At 36.2% G+C, this 27,316-nt stretch overlaps 1 protein-coding gene across 1 annotated transcript in view; it reads left to right on the top strand.

The window, feature by feature from the left end:
- Positions 1 to 5,123: 5,123 nt before the first annotated feature.
- The window catches only part of LOC139123882 (enolase-phosphatase E1-like), a 52,232-nt gene continuing 30,039 nt past the window's right edge, over positions 5,124 to 27,316 (top strand). The window contains exons 1-3 of the mRNA XM_070690034.1: positions 5,124 to 5,238; positions 15,664 to 15,752; positions 21,891 to 21,972. Coding sequence (XP_070546135.1) covers positions 5,124 to 5,238; positions 15,664 to 15,752; positions 21,891 to 21,972 — 286 coding nt within the window. The remainder of the gene's footprint in view (positions 5,239 to 15,663; positions 15,753 to 21,890; positions 21,973 to 27,316) is intronic.

Genomic DNA, 27,316 nt, shown 5'->3' with positions numbered 1-27,316 from the left:
AATCATCAGCAAAACGTGCAGCAACCTCTAATGTATCTGCCTTTTGTTCATTGATAAACATCTTGATGTCACTCCGAATGCACCTTTTAAATTCCTCAATCAAAACAAGTTGTCATAAATTTTCGTAATTCTGACAGACTTTTTCAGAAGAACACCAACGATCAAACAGTTGTTCTTTTGTTCGATCAAATTCAGCATAAGTTTGATCCTTCGCTTTCTTACAGTCCCTAAATTTCTGATGGTAAGCTTCAGGCAGCAACTTATAGCCCTGGAGTATTAATTCCTTCACAGAATCATAATCTGAAGCCTGCTCTACTGACAACTGAATGTAAATTTCTCTGGCTTTAACCACCAAAGCATTCTGGGTGAGTATCCAGAAGCACTGCATCAAACTTTATGAAATAATGGTACCAGTGATAATCTGTCAGTGTTAATCATGAGAGGATGCAAAAATGTTTGGCAACTGTCCTGTCAATTAATTTCTAAATGACTCTTTAAATTACCTTTTGTAATTAGGGTGGCAGCCTACATCGGTTTTATGTTTTCATGACCATAGACCTATTTTCACAGACCTATTTAATGAACAGGACTCTATTCTCTCCAAGGACCTGTAATTAAAGTACCCATTAACCCTTTGTAGTCCAGAGCGCCCTCAAACGCCCTATAGGGGTGTGGCGAAAGCGCCCAAAAGTGCCTGAACATTCCAGACTTCTGGGTCGATTTGAAAATGTGGGAAACATAACGTTTTTCCGTGATGAACGTGACACCATTTTCTGATAACGTACTGAGCAAATGTTAGGCTACATTTTCCGGCTCATAAATATACAGGTTGCCATTAGAAGTTTTTGCACAAAATCGATTGATGTTTTCTCGGAGGCGTCGCTAAGTTTGAATTTTAATTTTTGTTTACGTCCTGCCGTAGCGTTAACCCTCACTGAAAAATTGCGGATTTCGGTCGCTTGAATGTTGAAATCATGAGAATTTTCCTTGACAATGATGAAAAGGACAAATTGGAAGACTTTCCAGATGTAGAAACAGTGAGTGACATTGGCGTTGGCGAGAGCGATGAAGCTGTACGGCAAATTCTTGAGTTTGAGGACATAACTGTAACCAGAAGTGCCAGATAACTTGTGTGAACTCCATGGTCGTCCGATGGTATAAAATTTTGATCTTCCGAATTTTCTGGTCGCTGAATCTGGCCCTAATCATCATTTAGGTGTCGGAGCTCAGCCGTTTGATTATTTTTCCTGTTGATTCCGCTTTCAAGACGTAGAAACAGTGAGTGACATCGATGTAGGTGAGATTGATGCAGTACTACGGCAAGTACTACATGCTGAATTACAACTGGAAGCGCCAAAGAACTTGTGTGAGATCCCATAGGGTCACCCTATGGTAGAAAATTTCGATCTTCTGAATTTTCTGGTCGCTGAATCTGATTCTTATCATAGTTTAGGTGTCGGAGCTCAGCTGTTAGATTATTTTTTCTACTAATTCCGCTGCCTTTCCATCAACAAGTTGTCAATGAAATCAACCGCTACGCAACTCAATGTTGGCCCGGTGACGATGTGACCTGTACTGGTATGAGACGAAGGGTGATGAAATGCGGGTGTTCATAGCAGGGAGTATTTGATCAAAATTCACACCATGCCAGATGTAAACGACTACTGATCAACATATGACAGATTACAAGTACCGGGGATCACAAAAGTAATGCCGAAGTACCGATTTATATGTATTTTCATGTCAATGATAATAAACCGGTGACCCCAACTGTGCATGATTGTATGTTCAAAGTCTGACTTCATCTTGAAATTTTCTTTTTTGGCAAATTATGTGTCATTTCGCCAGCTGTCGATTGATAAGGCTATGGTCAAATTCAAAGGCTGTATGATCCAGTACAAAGCCAAGCCAGTCAATCTTCAAAATAACATCATGTAAAAAATGAAGAAACACACTAAAATGATGTTTTTTATTTATTTTTATTTCATCTGGGGCTTCTTACCTGAAAAGGAAAGTGTAAAACTGCACAGTAAATCAGCTGCCAGCTTAATTCGATGAGGAAAGGTGTAAAGAAAATTTCTTGAATTCCCCATGAGCTATACCGGTATATCATGGGAAAGGAAATTTCATAAGCTTTAAAATAATTTGAGGTTGCTGTAGTCAGTTTTGAGTGACTGTTTTACAAATTTGTAATAAACAGTACACTGTTAATGATTACAGAATATTTTTATTGTGGAGTTGGGGGTTGTGGTCTCCACTGTACCCGGTATATTGTTATGAAATTGAGCTGGGCTGCAAAGGGTTAACAAGTGGGGACTGTGTCATCAACGATCACTTTTTTTTTCCTAACATATATATATATATATATATATATATATATATATATATATATATATATATATATATATATATATATATATATATATATATATATATATATAATAGCTGTTGGAGTATAGCTATTGTGGTTTTTAGATAGGTCTCTTATGCTGCCCACAGCTATGAAGCATTCCATAGACAAGCCACTAAATCCATGTGTGAGCTGCTAGTTTTGCACTTTTCAAAGTAATTCAGTCATTGTATATGCTTGTCTTTCTTTTAAATTAGATTTTTACCGCGAATAAGATGTTTACTAATCTATAGATGAAATGTAACTGAAAATAATTAATGCTCTACCAGTATAACAGAAAAAGCTATTTATTATGTCTGTGATGCCTTATTTTACCAGCGTTTTATGGCACTCCCTCCACAGGCCTGTTATACTAGGTTCACAGACATAACCGGTGACATGCCATCCAAGGTTGGATAGCACATGGAAAAACTATTTTTTAGCCAAAATCAATTTGATTTTGATCTATGCCTACCTGAATCACTCAACCGCTCACAGACTGTTAAAAAATTGCCCTTGTGACGTCCCAAAGCGTTACTTTGCCGGCAATGTTCTGTTCGCCTTCAGAGAACCATGAACGTACAACAGAGTCGATGGGAGATCGAACTCATGTTTGAACTGTGCCATATGCATTCAGTAACTGCCGACACGCACTTTCACCATGTTCACTTGCTTGAAATCACACTGTGGCTATATCCAGATGTTACAAGGACGTATCTGAAAATTCTGAATGTATCTGCATGTCGGTTATTAGTGCCCACAGACACCGTCCGGGGGGATTTATAGGTTTGGTCATGTCCGTGCGTGCGTGCGTGCGTGCGTCCGTCCGTGCGTCCGTCCGTTCACGCAGATATCTCAGACATGCCCAGGTCAATTTCTTTCAAACTTTGCACAAGGATAGTACCCTACCCCATACAGATGCACGTCGATTTGTTTCACAATGCGATCAAATTTGGCCGTGTTAGAGGACTTTTTAGTTTTCACCTCCATAGACTCCCATGTATAAGGCAGTCTCCATAGACTCCCATGTATAAGGCAGTCCATAGACTTCCATGTATAAGGCAGTCCATAGACTTCCATGTATAAGGCAGTCCATAGACTTCCATGTATAAGGCAACTCCATGTATAAGGCAGTCCATAGACTCCCATGTATAAGGCAGTCCATAGACTACCATGTATAAGGCAGTCCATAGACTCCCATGTATAAGGCAGTCCATAGACTCCCATGTATAAGGCAGTCCATAGACTCCCATGTATAAGGCAGTCCATAGACTCCCATGTATAAGGCAGTCCATAGACTCCCATGTATAAGGCCAAGAAAAATAAAAATTTAGTTTCTCATCGTATTCATATTGCAAAAAGGATGCAGTGACACAGTTTTTAGTCCCCACGGATGAAGTCCAGGGGGCTTATAGATTGGGTCATGTCCGTCTGTGAGTCCATCCGTTCACGCAGATATCTCAGATATTTTGACAAAATGTAACGTGACCTTGGTGACCTTTGACCTCATATATATATATTTGTCCATAACTCAGTAACCACAAGTGCTACACCCTTCATATATGGTATGATGGGACAGCTTATGACGCCACATATTTTACCTCATTAATTATGTGCATATCTAATTTTGAGCGAGCCAATAGAGCTAGAGGTCTGATTTTTGGTATGTAGGGATAACTTAGCAATACAATATTTTTGACAAAATGTCATGTGACCTCGATGACCTTTGACCTCAAATATACATATTTGTCCATAACTCAGTAACCACAAGTGCTACACCCTTCATATATGGTATGATGGGAGACCTTATGATGCTTCATGCTGTACCTCATTAATTATGCGTATATCTAATTCTGAGCAAGCCCATAGAGCTGGATGTCTGATGTTTGGTATATAGGGATAACTATAGGATATAAATTTTTTGACCAAATGTCATGTGACCTCGATGACCTTTGACCTGAATATACGTATATGTCGATAAATACGTAACCACAAGAGCTATGCCCTTTACATTTAGTAGGATGGGAGACCTTATGACAACACACGCTTTACCTCTTAATTATGCACACATCTTATTCTGGGCAAGCGAATAGAGCTAGAGGTGTGATTTTGGCAGATAGGGATTACAATTTTTTTTCAAAATGTCATGTGATCTCATGACCTTTGACCTTGATTATACATTTATATGCATAACTCAGTAACCACAAGTTCTATACCCTCCAATTCTGATAGGATATTAGACCTTAAGATGTCACACTTGTACCTCATTATTATGTGCATATGTATTTCTTAGCTGGCCAATACAGCTAGAGGTCTGATCTTTTTTCCCCGATTTAGAACCATAACTTGGACATGCCTCATGTGTTTCAAATTGGGAGCAACGACATAGACCTATGTGCCCATAGATCTCAACATATACACTCCAGTGATACTTCTTAATGACCACATTTCCCTGCCCCATCAAGACTAATACTCCTATTACAAGTGGGGACTCTGTCATTTTCAATGACTTGTTTAAGTTTAATTTATGTTAATTGGATTCCGTTAAGCAAACTGCAGTATCATGAAAAATTATACGTAACGTCATAAAGGCGTTGTGACTCTTTCTGTTTCTAGCTCCATGGTGGCAGTCATGTTAAAAACTCGCTATTAACTCACTAGAGCTGAGCCTACCCTTATGAAAATTTTAGCCTTCCCGACAAGATTTTCGGGCGCTCTCAGAGAAGGACCCACTATGGTCCAGGAGCTCTCCAGGACCGTCTTTCCACAAGATCGAGAGCCCAGCTTTGCTAACCAAATTAGGTTTGCTGGATCCCTCCCTGAAAGATTAATGTTGCTCTGCAGGACAGGTTAGCTGTCGGTTAGATTATTCCCTATTTTTTTGCAACACATTTTTAGCTCACATTTGGTTATACCAATGTGAGTTATCGTATAAGCTGAAGTCGATGGCGTCTGTATGTATGTACCGGTATGTATGTATGTACATACAGTATGTCCGTCAACATCAAAAACACGCAAACCACTGCCCATTTCAGCTTTGTATTTGGTGTGTGGATGCATCCTGGGCTATAGATGGGATTTTGTTCAAATGAAGTCTGCATTGCCAAAATTATGCAAATGAGCTTACAAAATTTGAAAATGGTCAAGAATTAATTTCTCAAGAACCGCTGTTTTGATTGCTTTGAAAATTTGTGTGCAAGTACCTTAGGTAAACCTTATACAGTTTTATGAATATTGTGAAGATATCCTTAATTTTGTATTTTTTCTGAATTTTTTGTGATTTTCTCATTTTCAGTAAAAATTCTTCTTCTCTGAAACCGCCAGCCCAATCGCTCTCAAATTTGGGTTGGGTCTTTGCAAGGGTGTAACTCTTCTAATTTGTTGAAATTATGACAAAATGGAGAAAATTACTATTTTGGAGTAATTTTGTCATTTTTGGTCAAAAAATCTTAAGCAGTATTTTCTTTCTAAGATCCTGGACAGACAGCTTTTATATTTGGTATACAGACGTACAGAGATGGCAATAGTTAGATATGTGGAAATAATCCTGAGATATACAAATTTGTATTTTTAAGACAATATTGTCATTTTTGGTCAAGAAAACTTGTTCTCAAAATTACTTGTTTGATAGCTTTGTAATTTGGTATAAAGTCCTGAGGGATGTTATTAGATAAATTTTCTGCTCAAAGTGTTGGAAATCCCCAAATTTGTATAATTTAGGTAATTTTCTCAGTTTGTGACCTTAAATGACCTACACCAACCCAGGATATGTTGTGAGACAGTTATGAAGGCTGTCAACGTAATTTTGTCATATTTGGTATCAATTTGTAGGAAAATTTGATCCAGAAAACAAAGCTGAGGTGAATTATTTCATTGCAGACCAATATTTACAAGAACAAGAACTGATGAGGAATTTGGATCCAGGATAATTCCAGATGTTGAAATCACTGCCCACTGTGGAAGGCAGTTCACCATCTGTAACTAACTTAAGTGCTGTTTACATTAATGATAACACTCATGGCATTAAGTTATTAACTAAAAACTCCCCAAGGTTGTAAATATATTTTCTGTCATGTAATACCGAGGGATGGAACATTTGATATTCAGGAGGGGGTAGGATCCAGAAGATTGATGAGGTAGCATTACTTTTTAGCTCCCATAGCCATATGTATATATGGCAATGGAAGCTATTCTTATAGGCTAGGAAAATGTCTGTATGTATGTATGTCTGTATGTCTGTATGTCTGTATGTCTGTCCGTCAACATCAAAAACTCCAAAACCGCTGTACATTTCATCTTGATATTTGGTGTGTACATGGATGATGGGCTGTAGATGAGATTTTGTTCAAATGAAGTTGTCATTGCCAAAAATATGCAAATTAAGTGAAAAAATGTAAAAACAGTCAAAATTGAAAAAACTCAATAACCACTGAGCAGATTACATGAAAAATTAGCATGTAAGTACTTTGGGCTGACATGAAATGATTGTGCGCATCTTGGGTCAGTGTCTTGGATTTGCTATTTTTCATGAATTTTTGTAATTTTCTCCCATTTTTGGTCAAAAAATCTCCTGCTCTGAAACCACAAATCCGATTGATTTGAAACTTGGTATTGAAGTGCATAGGAGTGACCTTTCCCAAATTTGGGCAAACCATGGTGAAATTTGCATATTTTTAGTTTACATGTCCATAGACTCCCATGTATAAGGCAGATCTCCATAGACTCCCATGTATAAGGCCACAAAAAATAAAAATTTAGTTTCTCATCGTATTCATATTGCAAAAAGGATGCAGTGACACAATTTTTAGTCCCCACGGATGAAGTCCAGTGAGCTTATAGATTGGGTCATGTCCGTCTGTTCGTCCATCCGTGAGTCCATCCGTTCACGCAGATATCTCGGATATTTTGACAAAATGTCATGTGACCTTGATGACCTTTGATCTCAAATATCGGATTTGTCCATAACTCAGTAACCACAAGTGCTACCACCCTTCATATATGGTATGATGGGACAGCTTATGACGCCACATATTGTACCTCATAATTATGTGCATATCTAATTTTGAGCGAGCCAATAGAGCTAGAGGTCTGATTTTTGGTATATAGGGATAACTCAGCAATACTATTTTTTTGACAAAATGTCATGTGACCTCTGTGACCTTTGACCTCAAATATACATATTTGTCCATAACTCAGTAACCACAAGTGCTACAGCCTTCATGTATGGTATGATGGGACACCTTATGACGCCACATATTGTACCTCATTAATTATGCGCATATCTAATTTTGAGCGAGCCAATAGAGCTAGAGGTCTGATTTTTGGTATATAGGGATAACTTAGCAATACAATTTTTTTGACAAAATGTCGCGTGACCTCGGTGACCTTTGACCTCAAATATACATATTTGTCCATAACTCAGTAACCACAAGTGCTACAGCCTTCATGTATGGTATGATGGGACACCTTATGACGCCACATATTGTACCTCAGTAATTATGCGCATATCTAATTTTGAGCGAGCCAATAGAGCTAGAGGTCTGATTTTTGGTATATAGGGATAACTTAGCAATACAATTTGTTTGACAAAATGTCACGTGACCTCGGTGACCTTTGACCTCAAATATACATATTTGTCCATAACTCAGTAACCACAAGTGCTACACCCTTCATGTATGGTATGATGGGACAGCTTATGACGCCACATATTGTACCTCAATAATTATGCGCATATCTCATTCTGAGCGAGCCAATAGAGCTGGATGTCTGATTTTTGGTATATAGGGATAACTATAGGAGAGAAATTTTTTGACCAAATGTCATGTGACCTCGATGACCTTTGACCTTGATTATACATATATATGCATATTTCAGTAACCACAAGTTCTATACCCTCCAATTTTGATAGGATATTAGACCTAAGATGTCACATCTTGTACCTCATTTATAATGCGCATATGTATTTCTTGGCTGGCCAATACTGCTAGAGGTCTGATCTTTTTTCCCGATTTAGAACCATAACTTAGACATGCCTCATGTGTTTCAAATTGGGAACAACGACATAGACCTATGTGCCCATAGATCTCAACATATACACTCCAGTGATACTTCTTAATGACCACATTTTCCTGCCCCATCAAGACTAATACTCCTATTACAAGTGGGGACTATGTCATTGTAAATGACTTGTTGAGTTAAGGTAAAGGGCGACGAATTCGGACGTGCACACGCTTTAGAACGTTTCTGCGCAGATTTAACTCCAGCCTGCCGCAAATGGGTTACTTTGTAGCGCATGTATTTAACATCACCTGTCATTGTTGAAATTGCACTTTTACCTTATTTTTTGACCCAGTGTCTTAGAAATACATGTGACCTATAACCTTGTCATATTTTGACCCCCTAGGAAGCTGTTTTTTATTCAATATGAGCGAAAAATTAACATTTCCCTCCCATTTATATGGCGCAAATTACCCATTCACCTGGAGATATTGTAAAAAGTAGCGTGGTGACACCCTTTTATTAAAAGTGTAAACTAAATGGTATTATGTCAGGAGTTTATTCGCCAAGTTTGGTCAAAATGACACCATTCAAAGCGACAGGAAGAAAGTTCGAAAATTATGTAGTGATGTAATTTCGATATCGTCATTTTGTAATCGATACTTATGTTAAAATTTCTTTACAAACATCATGAAAACTATACATTCGATAGATATGGATCTTAAGTCTTGGTATTTATTAAAATTAACTCATTTGCTAAGCGTTTTATAATTGCTTTCTTTAGTTTAAGTGAATTATATCATTTTTATTATTTCTAACGACGCCATTTTAACGTCCGTTTTCATGGAAACGAGCGTGGTGACCCCCCTTTTTATTTCATTTTGCACTTGCACAACTTCCAAGAATATTTGTGCAAAGTTTCAAGAAAATGACACCACAACTTAATTTTGACGTAATTCGTAGTGCTTCACCTTATGGTTGTATCACAGTATTCGATATATCTAATTCTGTATTTTTTCCATTTTATATTCTGAATAATTACATTAAACATATTTCACTGTCTCCAGTACATTTCATTTAAGTATTTTCACTTCATGCCACTTTATCCCTTTCACACATGTTCAAATATCTGACCAGAGAACAAACACTAAATAGTCCAGGATGGGAGCTACAGTGTCATTGACGCTATTTTTTACCAGATCCCTTCAACATTTTTTACCCACTCCCACCTTTTCTTTTCATCAAACCTCTTCTGTCTTGTTTTTGTTGTTGACATATGTATTTAGGATCTGCTTGTCCCATTGCTATAGAAGTTGATATGCATGTTCCTAAAGATGACCTCCATTACCTAAGTTGGAGACCTTATTGCTTTTGCCATTCTTGTTTTTCCTGGTTTAAATATTTCTTGAATGGACCAATTCAATCCGAATGTGAGCACACTGTCCTTGTCCTTGAAATTTATTGCATGTCTGTGGGGAGGGTCATCATTATTCTTACAACTACCAGAGGGCAAATAAGATGTGGCCTATATTACTCAGGTCTTCTTGGCAAGAATATATGCCAGCATTACAGATGGCCAGATTCAAACTAAGCATATTATAATATGATATGTAATATATTTTTGTTAAATTACTTGAAGCTTTGCATAAAGGTGGCATTTAGTATGGGTTCGAATGTATTTTGAAAGTTAAAAATGCAATGAGAAATTACATTATGTCACTTTTTATTAGCTCCGCGGTCAGCTACGCAGAGCTTATCAAATAGGTTGACTTTCCGTTGTCATCTGTAGTCGTCGTCCGTCGTCGTCGTCGTCCGTCAACAATTGCCTTCTCCTCTGAAACCGCAAGTCCAATTGCTTTGAAATTTTATATGCAGTTCACTTGGGGTGACCTAACTTGAGTTTGTTCAAATCGTGGTGAAATTTGCATATTTGTATTTTTGGGGCATTTTTTGATGTTTTTGGTGTTTTTGGTAAAAAAATCTTTAAAATCTACTTTTTCAAAACTACCAGTCAGATAGCTTTGATATTTCGTACATGTGTCCCTTGGGATAATCAATTTCAGATTTGTTCAAATTGTGCAGAAATCTGCAAATTTGCATTTTTTTTGTGCAATTTTTGCCATTTTTGGTCAAAAAATGTATTTCTCAAAAAGTTCTGGTCTGGTAGTTTGAAATTGGCATACAGGTTTCTATAGATGAACTAAGTAATATATTTTTAATTTCTGATGAAATGTGTAATTTTGTATTTTTGGGCAATTTTTGCAATTTTTGGTCAAACAATGTGTAATTCCAAAACTACTCATCTGATAGCTTTGAAATTTGGTATACAGATTCCTACAGATGAACAAAATGACATTTATTGAAATTATGATGAAATCTGGAATTTAGTAATTTTGGGGCAATTTTTTGCCATTTTTGGTCCAAACATGTGTATTTCCAAAACTACTCATCTGATAGCTTTGAAATTTGGTATACAGGTTTCTGTAGATGAACTAATGATATTTATTGAAATAATGATAAAATCTGTAAGTTTGTATTTTGGGGGCAATTTTTGCCATTTTTGGTCAATAAATATGTTTCTCAAAAAGTACTGGTCTAACAGCTTTGAAATTTGGTATACAGGTTTCTATAGATTTGATCTTTTGAAATTATGATGAAATCTGCAATTTTTATTTTGGGGGGCAATTGTTGCCATTTTTGGTCAGAAAAGTTCATTCTCAAAAAACTACTCATCAGATAGCTTTGGTTGACATGTTCTCAGGGATGATCTGATGTGATATATTCAAAGTATGATGAGATCTTCATCTGTGTATTTTGCAGCTTATTGTAGCCACTTTATTCAGGCCACTGCATTGAGCTATCAAAGATTTCCACCTTCTTCATCAACATGTGTCAAAAATAGTCATTCTCTTCATAAGCACAGCGGAGCTATACCGGCCGCTAGGTTGCTTGTATTGTTCTTTCAGACTGTGACACACAGGGGAGGTTAATCACTTTTGCTCATGAAAATTGGGGAAGAGCACTTGTTTTCTTGCAAACATTTTTGAAGGTTTACTATTTTGTGCAGCACAATTGTGAAAAACACGGCCTCAGTCATTTCTGTCCAGTCCCTACATATATAATTAGTAAACACACATATCGCAGGTCACCACTTCAAGCATTTAATAGATGCTGTTTACGCCCTTATTGTTATATATATATGTAGATGAATCCATAAATTAAATTGCACTGAAAATGCATATTTCTACCTTAAAGTGTGAGTCCCGCCACATTTTGAGGCTTTTTCGTTTGACTTGAGGCGTATACTCTAGTTCTGGTTGTCAATGAAATTGGTATTAATAAAACAAACATTTACACACAAACTGAAGCTTATTTGAGCGGTTTTTAGACGGTTGTATTATGTTATTTTGACGAAAACACGGGAAAAGTTGCACGTTTCGACTTCAATCATGGTTACATTTTCCGGAAATTGCCAAGCTCGCCCCGTTTTGGCGTAAGTAGCTGTGATGTCACTATAGAACGCATGATGATAACTAGGGAGATAGTGATAATTTCATGAGTGAAAGCATTGCAACTGAGAATGTCATTGTAACAGGAGATATGACAAAGCTCTTCAGAATTTACAGGCCTGCAAATTTTAAGAGTCAGGACCTTAACCTAAACGAGAACAAGAGTAGAACTCTTGATTACCGTCGCATCTGTGATAAGCCCACCGTGACCACAGTCAAACACACCAATACACTGCCGTATACACAACCGCAAGCTACCAAAATATAAATAAAAGTCTGGAGTTGCCATCTCACCTTAATATTACTTCTCAACATAATTTGCTGCCTCCTTCAAATTCTGTATATAAAAATTTGAATTACACCATGACGCTTGTAGATAAATGTAGTAGAGATCAATTGAAAATTGCCCGCCGCTTATTATAACACACATCTTTCCTATCAACAGCTGGAAGTGGAACAGGCTGAGGGTCATGTTAGCATAAACAGCAAAGTAGTATTCTCGCCGCAAAATCTTGGCGTTATAAAACCTCACATGAACATTGGCACTTTTAAAAATATGTGACCGTGAAATTAAAATTGACATGATGTAAATATCGGGCACACTGGCACCCGAGGCCGGGCGGCTAAGGTGGCCATTTCTGTGATGGAGTGATTAGCTACGCTTCAGCAGGTTTTTTCTTGATTAAGTGTCAGTGATATAAACTGTATAAAGCACAGTGTTCATTGTTTCATGACTGCAAAATTCTCAAAGCTAAGATTTAGTCAAGCAGAAGGGAACAGATGACAACAACATGACTGCTTGGTCAACAGTATGAAACTTCTTTGCTACACGTTGTGTCACTGTTACTGGCAGCGCCGTGCTGTATTATACACAACCTATCATTCAGTCTCGCAAAGAGTCAGTCAATCACTACGTAAACTTTTTAGGAATATAAAATTAGATATCTCCTAACATTACTAATTATAGAGTCACACATACATGAGATGTAGTACTTATCTCGCTCTTGTCCACAGTTGATGATGATACACACGAACGCTTTCTGGTGACAATAGTCGTACTGGTACAGTATTGAGATTACATAATCGATGTAGTAACTGCATGAGTTAAAGTCTATCTTACCGTACATCAGGCTTCTGAACCATGTTTATTCGACGCAAAGTCACAGCATTCGAAAATGTGCACTGCAGAAAACGCTTGTCTGAATGCCTTTTTCCGACCCTTTCTTGTAATTTTGGCAAATGCGGCTAAAACGGCATCCTAAAATGCAATAGACTGGCAATGGCTGCGGTAACTTTAGCCACCAAAAGCCTAACTTCTCACCATGTTGACGCCACAGTGGTAAGCATTTGCTATAGGGGAGGTGAACACACTCACTCGTATGTTCTATTAGTTACATCATTTACGGTGGCAATGCCCGTGAATTCCGAAACGACCCGAATGGCAGCCAACTTTAAAGTCGCACAACATATGGCATTTTTATAATATTTACGGCGTCGTTTCCTTGGGGTGATGCATTTATTTGAGAAATTAGTGATGGCAAAAGCATATAGCATGGCTCATTTCAAGCAAAATTAACTTGGTATTTATGCGGGACATACGCTTTAAACTGCAGAAAGTTAATCATGGCCCATGAAATTTAACACACCATCACACAGCACTTGAGCATGCTGTACCGTACATAGGCATGTGATGCATGGACCTTGGTTAATGCTTACCACTCTTATTATGTTATGAAAGCAGACAATAGGTTAATGCACAATTGGAATTTTAATAGCTATAGAAAATGCTATCATCTATCATTACCAGTCGAATAGTTGAAATAAATCATTATCCTCGTAGTGAAAAATGCAAGGCAGAAAAAACAGAGGGTTGATATAACATTTGAACTATTTAACATTGCACTGCATCCAAGGAACTTAATGGGCAGCTGTGAAGCTTAAGTTTGCTTTTTGTCAAAACTTTGAGGGTCACAGCTTAGGTCAAGGCTATAGTGAATGCTGTACCATATCCGGTAGTCATGATGGAGAATGCTAGAAAACTGATACTCAGATGAGTCACTGTACTTTTGATGAATGAGTGCAAGAAGGTTTAATGATGGATGCAAATGAATCCAAAAATCATGTGGAACCATCTGCCTGTGCACACATTCAGTTGCTCATCAATGAAATCGATCGTAGAGCTGGCAGTGTGTAAAATCATGGAAGTCAAAATTAGCTTGCAACAGACACAAAACCGATCAGACAGCCACCACCACAGCTATGACCCACAGCTGATAGAAGGTGCTGATTTACAAAATTGATTTTGGTGTTTGTAGTAACTAGATAATGGTCTGTCTTTGTTGCTGATTGATAACTGATAAATGTCTTCATGCATATATGTATATGGAATCAGTTTGAGGAATGCATACCCCTTTGAATGCTGTAATTTTTCCCACCAAAATTTAAATGCAACATTTTGCCAATATTTATGAACTTTTGGGAATTTTTTTTTGATAATTTTGGACCAAATGAACATCACATTTCGCTGGCTAGGGTTAAAGTAGATGGCAGTGATTTGATTGTTATAATCTATTGCATGAATATCAATGGATTAAACATAATAAAGAAGGGATACAGGCACCTTTTTGTGCTGTTTTCATGATTTTTGTTTTGATATGAAATATAGTAGTTTTGGTTTTTGACTTCTGAAACATACTGGAATACTTGTCAATTGTACACATCCTCAATTCTGTTTGCATTCAGAAAAGATTAAACATTCAGTGAAAAATTTATGGTCTGTACCAAAAATCTAGTTCCGTATGAACTACTGTCATCTCTCATCATGCAGGCTATGCATATAAACATACACTGTCACACAAAGTTTGTGCCTTTGCAGTGCCTTCATGTGTATAAGGATAGCAACTTTACTCTACATTGTGACAATGTTCAAATACCACAGGAAAGCAAGTTCGTATCTGAATCAGAAAAATCCAATCCGTCCAAACTGAGGTAACAAAATCATCTGTTTGCATTCTGCAAAGGGGTATGTTTTTGACACTTTGTCATTATTTGGCATACATAATAACTTTATGCGTGTGTTCCATATTTTCTATGTGTAACAAAAAGGTAAAAAAAAAAGATTTGTTCATGGAATTCAATATTACTATTTATACGTCTATCTATACATCATTTTTCAATGTCATTACTGTTACAAACAAGACATAATTTACAAAAGACATTTTGATAGCTGTTATGTTCACCAAAATATATATTCTGAAACAATTTAATCACAACAAAGTCAAATCTCAATTGATGATGACCTTGCTTGATTTTATACCTAAACCCCAGCTCTTTTCAAAAGTTCTACAGAAATACAATCATTTGTTCAACTTTTACCATTAATTAATTAATTAATTAATTAATTAATTAATTAATTAAGTTTTAATCTGTCATGGTACGCTATCACCTACATTTATCCTTTTGCAAGAGCTCAGTATGTAATTTAAAAATTTTGTATTCAGTCAGTCACTCAATTAATCAGACAACTCAAATTTCTGTAAAAATGACTAAATAACTAACTAAACAAATAAGTAAACAATAAATATTAAATATCTTTAATCATATATAGCATTCATGCTATGATTACTTAGAAACACATTCAGCAGCTAAAATTTCCTGAATTGTTGATTATGCAGAGTATGATTCAGTTTAAAATGTTGAAAAGTGGTATTGATATCTTTCCAAATTTTTATGTTAATTCCAGTGTTTGTTTTCCATAACATTTCTCAGGTGATGGTGGGGGTCTTGGACCAGTTAAAGTCTTACAAGACATCATTGAACCAGAAGATGGTGAAGAGATATTGATTTTACCTAATATAGTAAGTTCAATAAGTTCAGTGTGGTTGCTCTTTAGTCAACAACACATACCAATTCATTACAAGAGTTTATTTGCAGGTTCATCCTGAACATGTCATTTGTTGTTGTTCTGTTACAAACTATTTTGTGTTTGGAGCTTCTTCTAACAAAGCACAGGAACATTTTTTTTATATTTGCCTTTTGCGTGACAGATCTGAATTTGGAAATTTTAAAAAATTGATATGCTTGTCCCAAAATAATTTTGTGTTGTAACAGTGTGAAAATTGTTTAAATATTGGAATTAAATATTTAGTTTTGAAGATATTCTGTAATTGTATAGATTTACATTGCTACAACATATAATGAAACATATGTCTTTTCATCGTATCAAAAACTTAAAAACTCTCTACGAATCCATGTACGAGCAAACTACATATCCATGAACCAATTTATGTGTGAGTGAATAATTGTGTTTGCTCTTTCAAACTGTCACAGTTTTACCCTCCTTTTTGATAAAACATCCCCCTCTAGAATCACTCTTATGATATCTATCAAAATTTGCTTGTGAGTACCCTGAGAAAGGTTGTCATTTAGAATTGAAAAGATGATGATGATAAATTTAAACAAACATCTCATTATACTGTTTAATTAAATATAAGACAGTTCTGCTTGTAGTATAGCCTTCAAATGTGTAGAGTGTATATTTCTCAGTAGAGTGTATATTGCTTCATCTCAATATGGCAATTTTGCATAACATTTTTCCACCAAATCTTATTATGATCTAAATGTCTGCATAACCACTCAACTGACTTTTTCTAACTATAGTTTCTTTATAAGCTAATAAGGATATCCTCCGTGAGATGTCTTGAAATGATAATATTGTCATATAACGATTTTAGGATTAATTTTCCCAGATCTGTTTTAAAACTACCTTTCTCTTAGACAACTCTGCACATGGTTTCTTCAGTGAGATGAGGCTTCTAAGAAAAGAAAAAACATCACCTCTTCCAATTGATGATTACATTTAGTTTTTTAATTATCAATTTCTTAGGGAGTAATGTCTCATTTTAGCTCTCCATTGGTAAATGTATAAATACCAAAGAGAGCTTATGGTGTAAGGTAAATCAGTTTCATTTACATCTCATTTGCTTGCTTGTATGTGTGTGTATGTATGCCCATCCAGATCAAAAACTCCCAAAGTGCAGCACCTATTATCTTAGTATTTTGTGTACATATGCAACATGGGGTGGAGATGTGAATTTGTTCAAATGAACATGTCAGTGTCAAAATATACAAATGAGGAAAAAGGAAAAATTCTGCAAATTATATATTGCTAAAACTGTATAACTGTAAGTCATGCTTGTATTTTTTTTGGATAATTTTTTTTCAGTTTTTAGCAATCTGCTTATCAGATTGTTTGGAAATTTGGTAAGCATATTCCACACGCTGACCTCAATCAGGGTTAATTTTGGTGACATTTTCTTTTTTGAATATATTTAGAGCAATGTGCCCTGGTTTTGATCTAAAAATATTCTCTGAAACCGCTAGTCTTATTGCTTTAAAACTTGTATGCATGCTCCTCAGGGTGACCTTAATCAGGTTTTCTTTAAATTCTGGTGAGATTTGCATATTTATATTTTTGAGGCAATTTTGACCTGTTTCGGTTAAAAAACATTCTTCTCTAAAGTCACTTGTCTGGTTGCTTTTGAGCTTGGTATACATGTTCCTCTTGTTGATCTCAGCCAGGTTTGTTGCAATAATGATGAATTTTTGGTATTTGTATTTTCTGGACAATTTGTTTTGGTCTGATTTCTTCTCTGGCTGACACCTCTTGTCAGGTTGCTTTGGAATTCTATATGAAAGTCCTTAGGGATGAGCCTCATGAGTTTGTTCATATAATGAAAAAAGTATGCAATTTTGTGTTTTGGAAACAAAAGTAGCAGTTTTTGATCAACAAATACCAAATAGCTTATTCCACGAAAGGCCTGATTGCAAACATTGAAAACCATGCATTGCACAAGAATGGATGGGATGTTTTTCAAATGAAGTTATTGTTACCAAATATATGGAAATTAAACACGGAACAATGATTTAAAAGTCATAGATACTTAAGATAGTTGTTTTTAAAATGTTATAATTATCAACAATTTTCTATTTTTGTGGCGTTTTGCTTCTTTTCTCAATTTTCGACCAACATTAAAAACAAACAAACATTTATTTAAAGAAAGAGTCTGCAGTATTAATTTGAGATTTAGTTTGCGAATCCTTACAAATTTCACGTACACATTTGCCATGTCTGAATAGGATGAAATATTGTAGTATTGTTTGTTTTTGAATTTTGCTTTATCATATCTTTAAAATAACATTAACGATTTCGAATGCAGGTTTGACATTTGCGTGAAGGTTGCTTTGAATTATAGTACTATATTAAGATTATATGAAAATGAAAAGTTGTTAATTTTTGTAATTATATTTTATTATTTGTGCTGATTTTATACCTACAGATAGTCAGGTACATGATATAGACCAAGTTTGTTGAGCTCATGACAAACAATTGCAACATCAAATGTGACAAGCTTAGATATGTGATGTTAGATGACTGTCAAAAACAGTATAGAACCTTTTAGATGTGAATAGCAGAATAAAAAATATAATTTTGATTTTAATACAATAAAACAGTAATATTGATAGGTGATTTATTACTTTGATATTTGGTAATAATGTTGGAAGGGTCTATGCATGTGATATTTTGGTAAAATATCATAGAATTGGTATTTGATTTTTTCAAATATTTGGTCAAAAGTCTTTTCTCAGGAATCACGTGTTAGGTGGTAATCTAATTTGGATTAAAAGTTCTAAGGATCAATAGATTACCATATGTCCACATGATGATGAAATTTTGGTAATTTGTACATATGAGCCAGTTTGAAGACAGAATTGTCAGTGCAGATCACTTTTCAGGTATGACATGTTTTACAAAACAAAATAGGATGGATATTTCTGTATGTTGTGTTCAAAAGAAGTTTTGGGGTTCAGATGTAGTAATTTTGGACAATTTTTGCCTGTTGATATAATATTCTTGAAGTTTATGGTCCAATTGCAAAAACTTCATCGGTAATTCTAATGTCAGCCTAGATGCATACTTAACTGTGAATGGGTGTTTGTTCAAACAAAGTTACTATTTACCAAAAATTTGTTATTTACCAGCTAAAACATAGACTTCGTGGAAATCTCAATAACATTTTGTCAGATTGTCTAGAAATAACTTTATTCAAGTGTCTTAGGTAGCAGACCTCTTATGTTTTTGTTAATTTATAGCCGATATCTTGTATTGTATTGTGGGAAGCTCACTAACTAACATACAAAAAAAGTTAAAAAGTGTTATATTGAAGTAACCACACGGTGAGTCTAAAAGAATTTGCGGCAAACCAATATTGTATTATGACAAGCTTATTTATTGACAAGTATGCAGGATGACATACAGATATAGAAAGGAAAAAGTCATTTGTATAGATAGCAAATTTGGTTGCTTTATCCAGCAAAGTTGACCATTTATCACCAAATCTTACATCTTTGGATGTACATATGTCAATTTTGTACTGAAAGCTGAGATTGCTTTGAAACTTGGTTTGCAGGACCTTTTTTACTTTCCATATCGTATTGTATATTTATTGAATTCTTTGTCTTGGAAGGTCAGATATTGGCTTCTACACAAATCTGTGATTTGATGCTCAGTGGTTATACCTTGACAGACGTATATATATTCTCATACATGAATTTGCATTCGTGAGAAGATCCCATTATCTACCTTAGAACTTAATCTGCGACGTATATGGCAAATAGTCTGCAGTTTAAGCCACTTCCCCTGGCCTCCGGACCTCTCACGAAAAGGGGTCGGGTCGCTCAGGGGAATGCGATGTTCAATGGCCGACGTATGTCCTACATCCCAATCGTGTTGCGAAAACACATGCCGTCGTTGCTTTAGCTTCTCATTGATTCTGACTTTGTCCTCATAACTAAGCGGGGAGTCACCGAAGTCAACAATGAAGTCCGCTTCATTTTCCGTCTTGTCAGCACTGTCCTGTGCTGTCACTTTCGTTTGGTAACTGCCGCACTCAATATTCCCTCAGAGCCCTTTTGTTCTGGTTCAGGCATAAGTTCACTGGGTTTTATGGGCCGCACCCATTCTGGTAAGACTAAGTCCGCAACAACGCGTCTTGGCATGATGGTTATGTTATGTCTGGTATCATTATGCACAATGACTTTCACTCGTTGGGTACTCCCTGGCAGGAGGGTGGTGACATTGCTCTTTATTATCAATCCTCCAGGGGTGTGGTGATGGGATGGGGTTTCCACCAACACAGTAGTTTCTGGTAATCCAATTATTCCTCTTCCTATACATGTCAATGGCATTGTCTTTCCACTCGGTATAGTAACGGGTCTCCTGCCTGCTAGCCTAACAGAGTTGATCCGTCCATCATGGCCACACTTGTCAAAAGCATCTATCCTCTTGTATGCTTCAGTGAAGAGGGCTGCCGTCGGTAATTTCTTCAAGTAATGCTTTCCCGCTATTTTTTACATCTATGGGCCATATTGCGAAATATACTAGTGTTGGTACCACAAATCACTGGTACGTCTCCACTTTGGTCACGGTCTGGGGTAACTAAAGCAAGTGTTTCACAAGTCTCCTCCACTCCAGCAACTTCCTTGGGGAACCGAATAGATACTGTGATATACCCATAGTACGGAACCACTTGATCACCTGCACCACGTACTACCAAGTCTTCAATTGGCTTGAGGCGGCAGTGAGACAGGTGTCGGTCATAAAACGATGTGCGAAATGAGGGTGACTTGGGAACCACTGTCAAGTAAACACTGGCAACTGATTCCATCGACGAACACTTCTGTAGTCATACTATCGCCTACCAGCCCTTCGGGTAGTGGTTTGTTGGCTACGGAATGTTCGTTGACTTGTGCAATGTTGTCAATTTTGTCTTTCCTTTCGTCATGTGTATTACTGGGGCTACACTCTTCTTGGACATCCACCGGCCCCTCTACTGTGGGTGTCCCCGGTAGTTTCCCTTCGACTCAAAAAATGCTCGTGCGAACTTCTGCTTGACCAGCTGTAGGTCTGGATTTTCCTTTCTGAAACATTTCTTCTCTGTATGTCCGTCCAAACCACAATTAAAGCAGAAGTTCAATTTCTTGAACATATCAGATCCCGCTGGCTTGATTTTGTAAGAGTTCATAATAATGAATGCCCATTAAGTCTTCTATTGTGCAACTATTGACAAAATGTATTTCGATGGGTGGAGCATCAAAATGTATTCAAATGCATTTGACATTATGTTATTATGAGCTAAGGCCCATAAAATGTTGTTCCAACACACACTTAGGACTGCCACATTTAACCAAATGTAAGCAAAGAGTCATTGACGCTATTTTCACCACATCAATTTATGACACTGTGCAGAATGGTATGCCATCCATTTTGTCAATCATGCTCAACTTGTAATATACATTGTACAGTGTAACTTCATGCACCTTTCTCATACATACTGAGTATATTCTGTAAGCTATGAACAGCTGACTCTGTGATAATTTAAAAGTCAGTTTATTCAATAATTATAATACATTTTTTCATGCCACATTCAATGTTTTGCAGCCAGGAATATCACCATGCTGCTTTTTAATAAAGTGTGTGTGCACTTATTATCTGGTTCATGTTTGTTCCTACTTAATATAACACTAATTGAATTTCTTGAAAAACTGGTACAATGCAAATATAACCCAAAAGTAATTCCACAAACACTTACAAATAATGCAACTAATCACCCGCAAACAACCTGAGTGTAGTTAACTTATAATTGTCTCATTTCTCAATATTTTTCAATTAATAATGAATTTTTCAATTTATCCATTATGGCAAAGAACTCTGTGATTCTCAAGCTACATATTTTCAAATTTATTTTAAAGATTGCTTACGTCATACCCAAAAGTACTACAAATGATAACATTGTTGTATATTACTGTATATGCATAGCATTTTAAATATTGCTACATTTTTTCTCTTTGAAATAATATGCAGTAGGTGTTTTTAAAATGTGCTATACAGGCAGTAATAGTAAAAGGGACACTCAAAGAGTATGTCTTCTATTCAGACAGGGTCAGTGGAATCAGCTGATGTGTTACATGATGACAGCTCAGAAGAGGAAAAACATCAACAATTCAAAGACAAGAAAGGTATGTGTCCAAATGTATCCATCTGCTTGGCAGAATAACCGTCAGTATGCAGTTTCCATAAATAAAAAGAGATTGGGGTCTTGCAATACCCGATATTTACAACCAGTTGATCACACTGCCATCTAATGGTCAACTATAAATATTTAATTTTTCTTTTGTCATTCTGATACATGACAGATCGAAAGTTCAATACATTGGAAAAACGTTGACTGCTTATATTACAGAAACTCCGTACTGACAAGAAATGTAAACTTGTACACTTTTGGTTGAATTTTACAGAATTGGTGATTTTGCATATGTCATGACCTAGGCCATTTTTTCTAGGTCTTAAAGGAAATTTTAACCACTAAATAATTTACAACACTATGCTCATGCTTACACACCCTGTGTAACCAATAGTATCTCCATTACAGCTCTTCAAGTTGCTCAAACAAAGGCCAAACAAACTTGAAAGTGTTTGTAAATATGCACGTTAATGCTCTTCTGAATTGTTAGATGGCCAGTCAGCAACAACTTCATTAGTGATCGTTGAAGTCATACTATCATCAATTTTTGAGTAGTGATTTGTTGGCTTTTTGAACTAAACTAGGGAGGGGTCTTATACACGGATGTATAGTTTTTTTTAAAATATTCGAAAAGTGGGGGAGGGCCTTATGCTTGAGCGGGGTCTTATGATTTGATGAATAGGTATCTAAAAAAATAATCCATCCATAGGGGCACAGAAACTAACAAATTTGCTATCACTGTTGACAGTTATGGCCTTCAACTGCATTCGATACATCTGACATGTAGTAATGTAGTTATATGTACCTCTCTGCTTAGTGCTCTTGGTATAGTTATTACTTTAAAAGAAATTTTAAATTCCTTCAAAATTTGATGGTTTCCTGTGAATAACCTGTTATCCCTCATTGAACTTTTGGCATCACATTGTAAAGGATTGCATAAACCATTGAGTTTTACAGTACCAAAATGCAAAACATTACATATGCGTAAAAGTGCAGTGCAGTATTCAGAATGAGCTTTTACTGCACATTTATGTCACACTTTCTGTGCATCTATGAAAGGTCCAGTATGGTGGTACATATATTCATACACAAATTGATGTCCGCAAATTGTACCGATGCAGAGAAAACAGCAGTAGACTAAACCTTAACTGAGTAATAAGAATTCTGCCAGTCATCATGTTGAGTGTAAATGAACTCTTGTTTTCCTCACCAAAAATCTCTTTTTGTCATTTTTATCTCCCATATATGCATATGTATATATGCAAATGGGAGGTATTCTTATAAGGTGGAAAAACGTCGTCTGTATGTATGTATGTATGTACGTATGTATGTATGTATGTATGTATGTCCGTCCACGTCAAAAACTCCTAAACCGCTGTCTTAGTATTTGGTGTACAGGTGCACCTAGGGGTGGAGATGTGAATTTGTTCAAATGAACATGTCAGTGCCAAAAATATGCAAATGAGGAGAAAAAAAGGAAAAATCCTGCAAATGGCTAAAACTCAGTAAGCATTGGTCAGATTTGGTTGAAACTTGGTATGCAGATTTCTTTAGGTATTCTTAATGACGTGTGCAAAAATTGGGATGAAATTTGCATGTTTGTATTTTTAGGGTATTTTTTCCGTTTTTAGTCAAAAAATCTTGTTCTCTGAAATCACTCGTCTGATTGCTATGAAACTTGATATTCATGTTCCTCAGGATGAACTCAGTCATGCTTGTACAAATTGTATTGATATTGTCATATTTGTAATTTTTAGGCAATTTTCCCAATTTTTGATAAAAAAAATTTTATCCAAAAACTACTGATTTGATAGCTTTGATATTTGGTATACTGGTAGCTAAGATTAATCTCAATATAATGTATTGAAGGTATGTTGAAACTGGCAATTTTTTTTTTTTTATTTTTGGGGCAATTTTTAACTTTTTTGGTCAACAAGTTTTTCTCCTAAAACTTCTGATCTGGTAGCTTTCTAGTATACAGGTTCCTAGGATTTATGTTGATTAGATATATTTAAAATTAGGATGAAATCTGCAATTTTGTATTTTGTTGCCAATTTTCTCATTTTCGGTCAAAAAATGTTTCTCAAAATTTATCAGTCTGATTGCTTTGATATTTAGTAAACCGGTTCTTAGGGTTTTTGTTAATAAGATATATTGAAATTAAGTTTAAATCTGGAATTTTGAATTTTGGGGCAACTTTGTGAAACTCAGTTTTACTGGGATATCTTTTATTTGCATTTTAAAGATTTTTTTTGGTAATTTTATACCAACTAGAACTAAGAGAATGTAATGTGGTGATTAAGTAAGCATTTGATATGGTAAACTGTATTGGTGTTGAAATGCGGTAAAACAATCCTGGCAGATTTTGAAAAATTCCAAACAAATGCCAATAAAAAATTCAGCCAGAGAAGGTTTGACAAAAAGAAAAGGTGGGAAAATGGGGAAAAAAGAATGTACAATGGATCGGATAAAAAAGATAATGTAACTCAAGGATCTTCCAGACACCATCCCTTATCAAATGGTCCACCCTGATGTATTTTTGCACACAATTAACCATGCAGTGCATTTTAGTTTAAGATGTCAAGTTCGGTAAGGATTTGAAAGGAATAGTCAAGTTCACCACAGTTTAACTTTATCTCTTGTGTCATCATCCTTGTGTAATTGGTTAAGTTTGTAAGTTGTTCCAGATGTGGATGCACCAGCTGTTCTGGAAGAAAATAATGTTTACTTTTTCCTGTAGGGTTTCTGAGTTGATGATTGTATGTTGAAATTTCTCAATGTATCTGGTGTATGGGCAAAGTGTAAACATTGGTTGCATGTTATGTATTTCAGTCTATGTCAAATATTGTAAATGAAAAATCAAGAACAGTTTGCTATGTGCTTGTAAAAGATAACATATTTGTCAATACATAAACTGCCTTGCAGATTGATTGTCTTAAAGATTATCACAGAAGTAGAAAAGGAAAAGAAACTAATCAAATTGCTGTAACATATTCACTCTCAGTGCCTGTATAGGCCTATACTTAACTATTTTATCATTACATTCAGCTGTTTGTTATATCTTTATCACTCTCCATGGGCCAAGGCACACTTGGGGTCAATGTCATCACTCTGTGCCAGTCTGTGTATGTCAGTCTGTCTGTATGTATGTCCATGTTTCATTCAATTGTTGACTTGTTTGATATCTATATGGGAGCGAACAGTAATGTTGTCACTATTTTTATGTTAAACTTATTATGAAGAGACAGTAGCTGCATCATTTGACAATTTAATTTCTCATGATTTTTTTCCTGCATATTGACAGCAGAAATTCCCAGAGTTGAGTTTGTTAACATAGTAATGCATATATATAAGGTGTTGTGTGTAGCAACACATTTGAGTTCTATTCTTGACTGAAAATTCAATAGTTGCCTTTACATACCGGTATGCTGCGGTATTTCAACAAGCAAAACACCAGACATTGCAACATATTATCTTATACCCGTTTATTATCCAGGTAGGCTACCATATGGTAGAGAAAAAGGTTGAAAGAGCTCAGAGAATGCAAGAAACTGTCACTGATAATATAGAACAAAATAACTAAGTTTATTTTCATTGATGTAAAGGAGAACTAAGTGAAAAAAATATAACTCTGTCTTTTCATTAAAATTGAGATATCAGTATGAAGGTTTACTTTTCAGTGACTGTTTAATATTTTCATACCGAAAAAAGTCCAAGATCAGGATTTATCATACTTTTACACTTATGACTCTAAATAAGATAAAGAAATGGATGATGATTATTAGAGTCTAGGTGTATATGGTATTTTGCAACGCTGTACTATAGGACAAATAAGAAAATCTATCATTGAGCTCTGGAATCTGTTCTTATGGAGTATATATGGAGGATTTGTCGCCCATAGTGTAGACGTTTGCGTAAACGTTGAATAATTTTGAATGCTGCCTTTTTACACAAATATTATTTTATTTATGTACAAGGGGGAGTAAACATAAAGCCTCAAAATTTAAAGGTCTTGCGTACGGTATTTTGTAAAATTCTTGGCATTGGTATTCCATTAATCAGTTATTGCCTGATATTGTCTGTTTCCATGTGTCATATCAGCATATTTGTGAACACACCACCGCTAAGTTGAGGAAAGACAGGAGGGTTTATTGCAAAAAGGAGAACGAAAATGCCAACAAAGTATAGAATAAAGCACGAGATGAAACGGCAAATATAAAGCAGTAAAGGGCATAGAACTAGTGCCCTCGCAGATCTCAAACTAAGTACTATCAAAACTTACAATACAAAACAGTCAAAATAGAAGTAGCAAACTAACCTATAATAAAATATAAGCAAAATATATGGGAGAGGGCCCCTTCAGTCAAGCAACCGAGCAACGGTCATTGGTGACCTTGGGGTCAAGGTCTGAATGACCTTGATGATGAATCCATCCTGAGAGGCCGCAATGTGGGAAAGGAGTGGAATTCCCGAGAAATGGGGGTCAGGATGGAATCCAAAGCCCGGACACTTGAAAGAAAGGGAAAAAGAGAGGAGGAGACAGGGGATGGTGGTGGGATAGGCTGAGCTGGTATGGCATGAACCCAGCGGCTGAATGAATGAATGAATGAATGAATGGGAGCGATGAGACAAAGGCTTGGTATGTAGTGTCGTGTGCAAACGTGGCTGATTGGCTGGGAAGGAGGATTGATAACAGTCATGGGTAGAAGAGCCGATTGGCTAAGGGGACGACAGTGAAGATGTACGGAAGGCAGATAGCTAGGTGTAATCACAAAACGCATCTGTGATAAAACACAGATTCCACTTGTGAACACACCACCGCTAAGTTGAGGAAAGACAGGAGGGTTTATTGCATAAAGGAGAACGTAAATGCCAACAAAGTATATAGAATAAAGCACGAGATGAAACGGCAAATATAAAGCAGTAAAGGGCATAGAACTAGTGCCCTCGCAGATCTCAAACTAAGTACTATCAAAACTTACAATACAAAACAGTCAAAATAGAAGTAGCAAACTAACCTATAATAAAATATAAGCAAAATATATGGGAGAGGGCCCCTTCAGTCAAGCAACCGAGCAACGGTCATTGGTGACCTTGGGGTCAAGGTCTGAATGACCTTGATGATGAATCCATCCTGAGAGGCCGCAATGTGGGAAAGGAGTGGAATTCCCGAGAAATGGGGGTCAGGATGGAATCCAAAGCCCAAACGAAGGAAGTATGACTGAAGTGACCCCCAAAAGGAGGGAAGAAATTGAGAATGATGTTAGTAAAGGGGTTCTCGCACCCAGGGGAACACCACGGTGGTGATACGGCCTGGGGGGAGGGGTCCTGGGGGACAG

Source organism: Ptychodera flava, assembly GCF_041260155.1.
Source record: "Ptychodera flava strain L36383 chromosome 23 unlocalized genomic scaffold, AS_Pfla_20210202 Scaffold_23__1_contigs__length_28996876_pilon, whole genome shotgun sequence".
NCBI classification, from domain to species: domain Eukaryota; kingdom Metazoa; phylum Hemichordata; class Enteropneusta; family Ptychoderidae; genus Ptychodera; species Ptychodera flava.
Note: the sequence above shows the minus strand (reverse complement) of the source record. Positions and strands in the feature narration are given on the sequence as shown.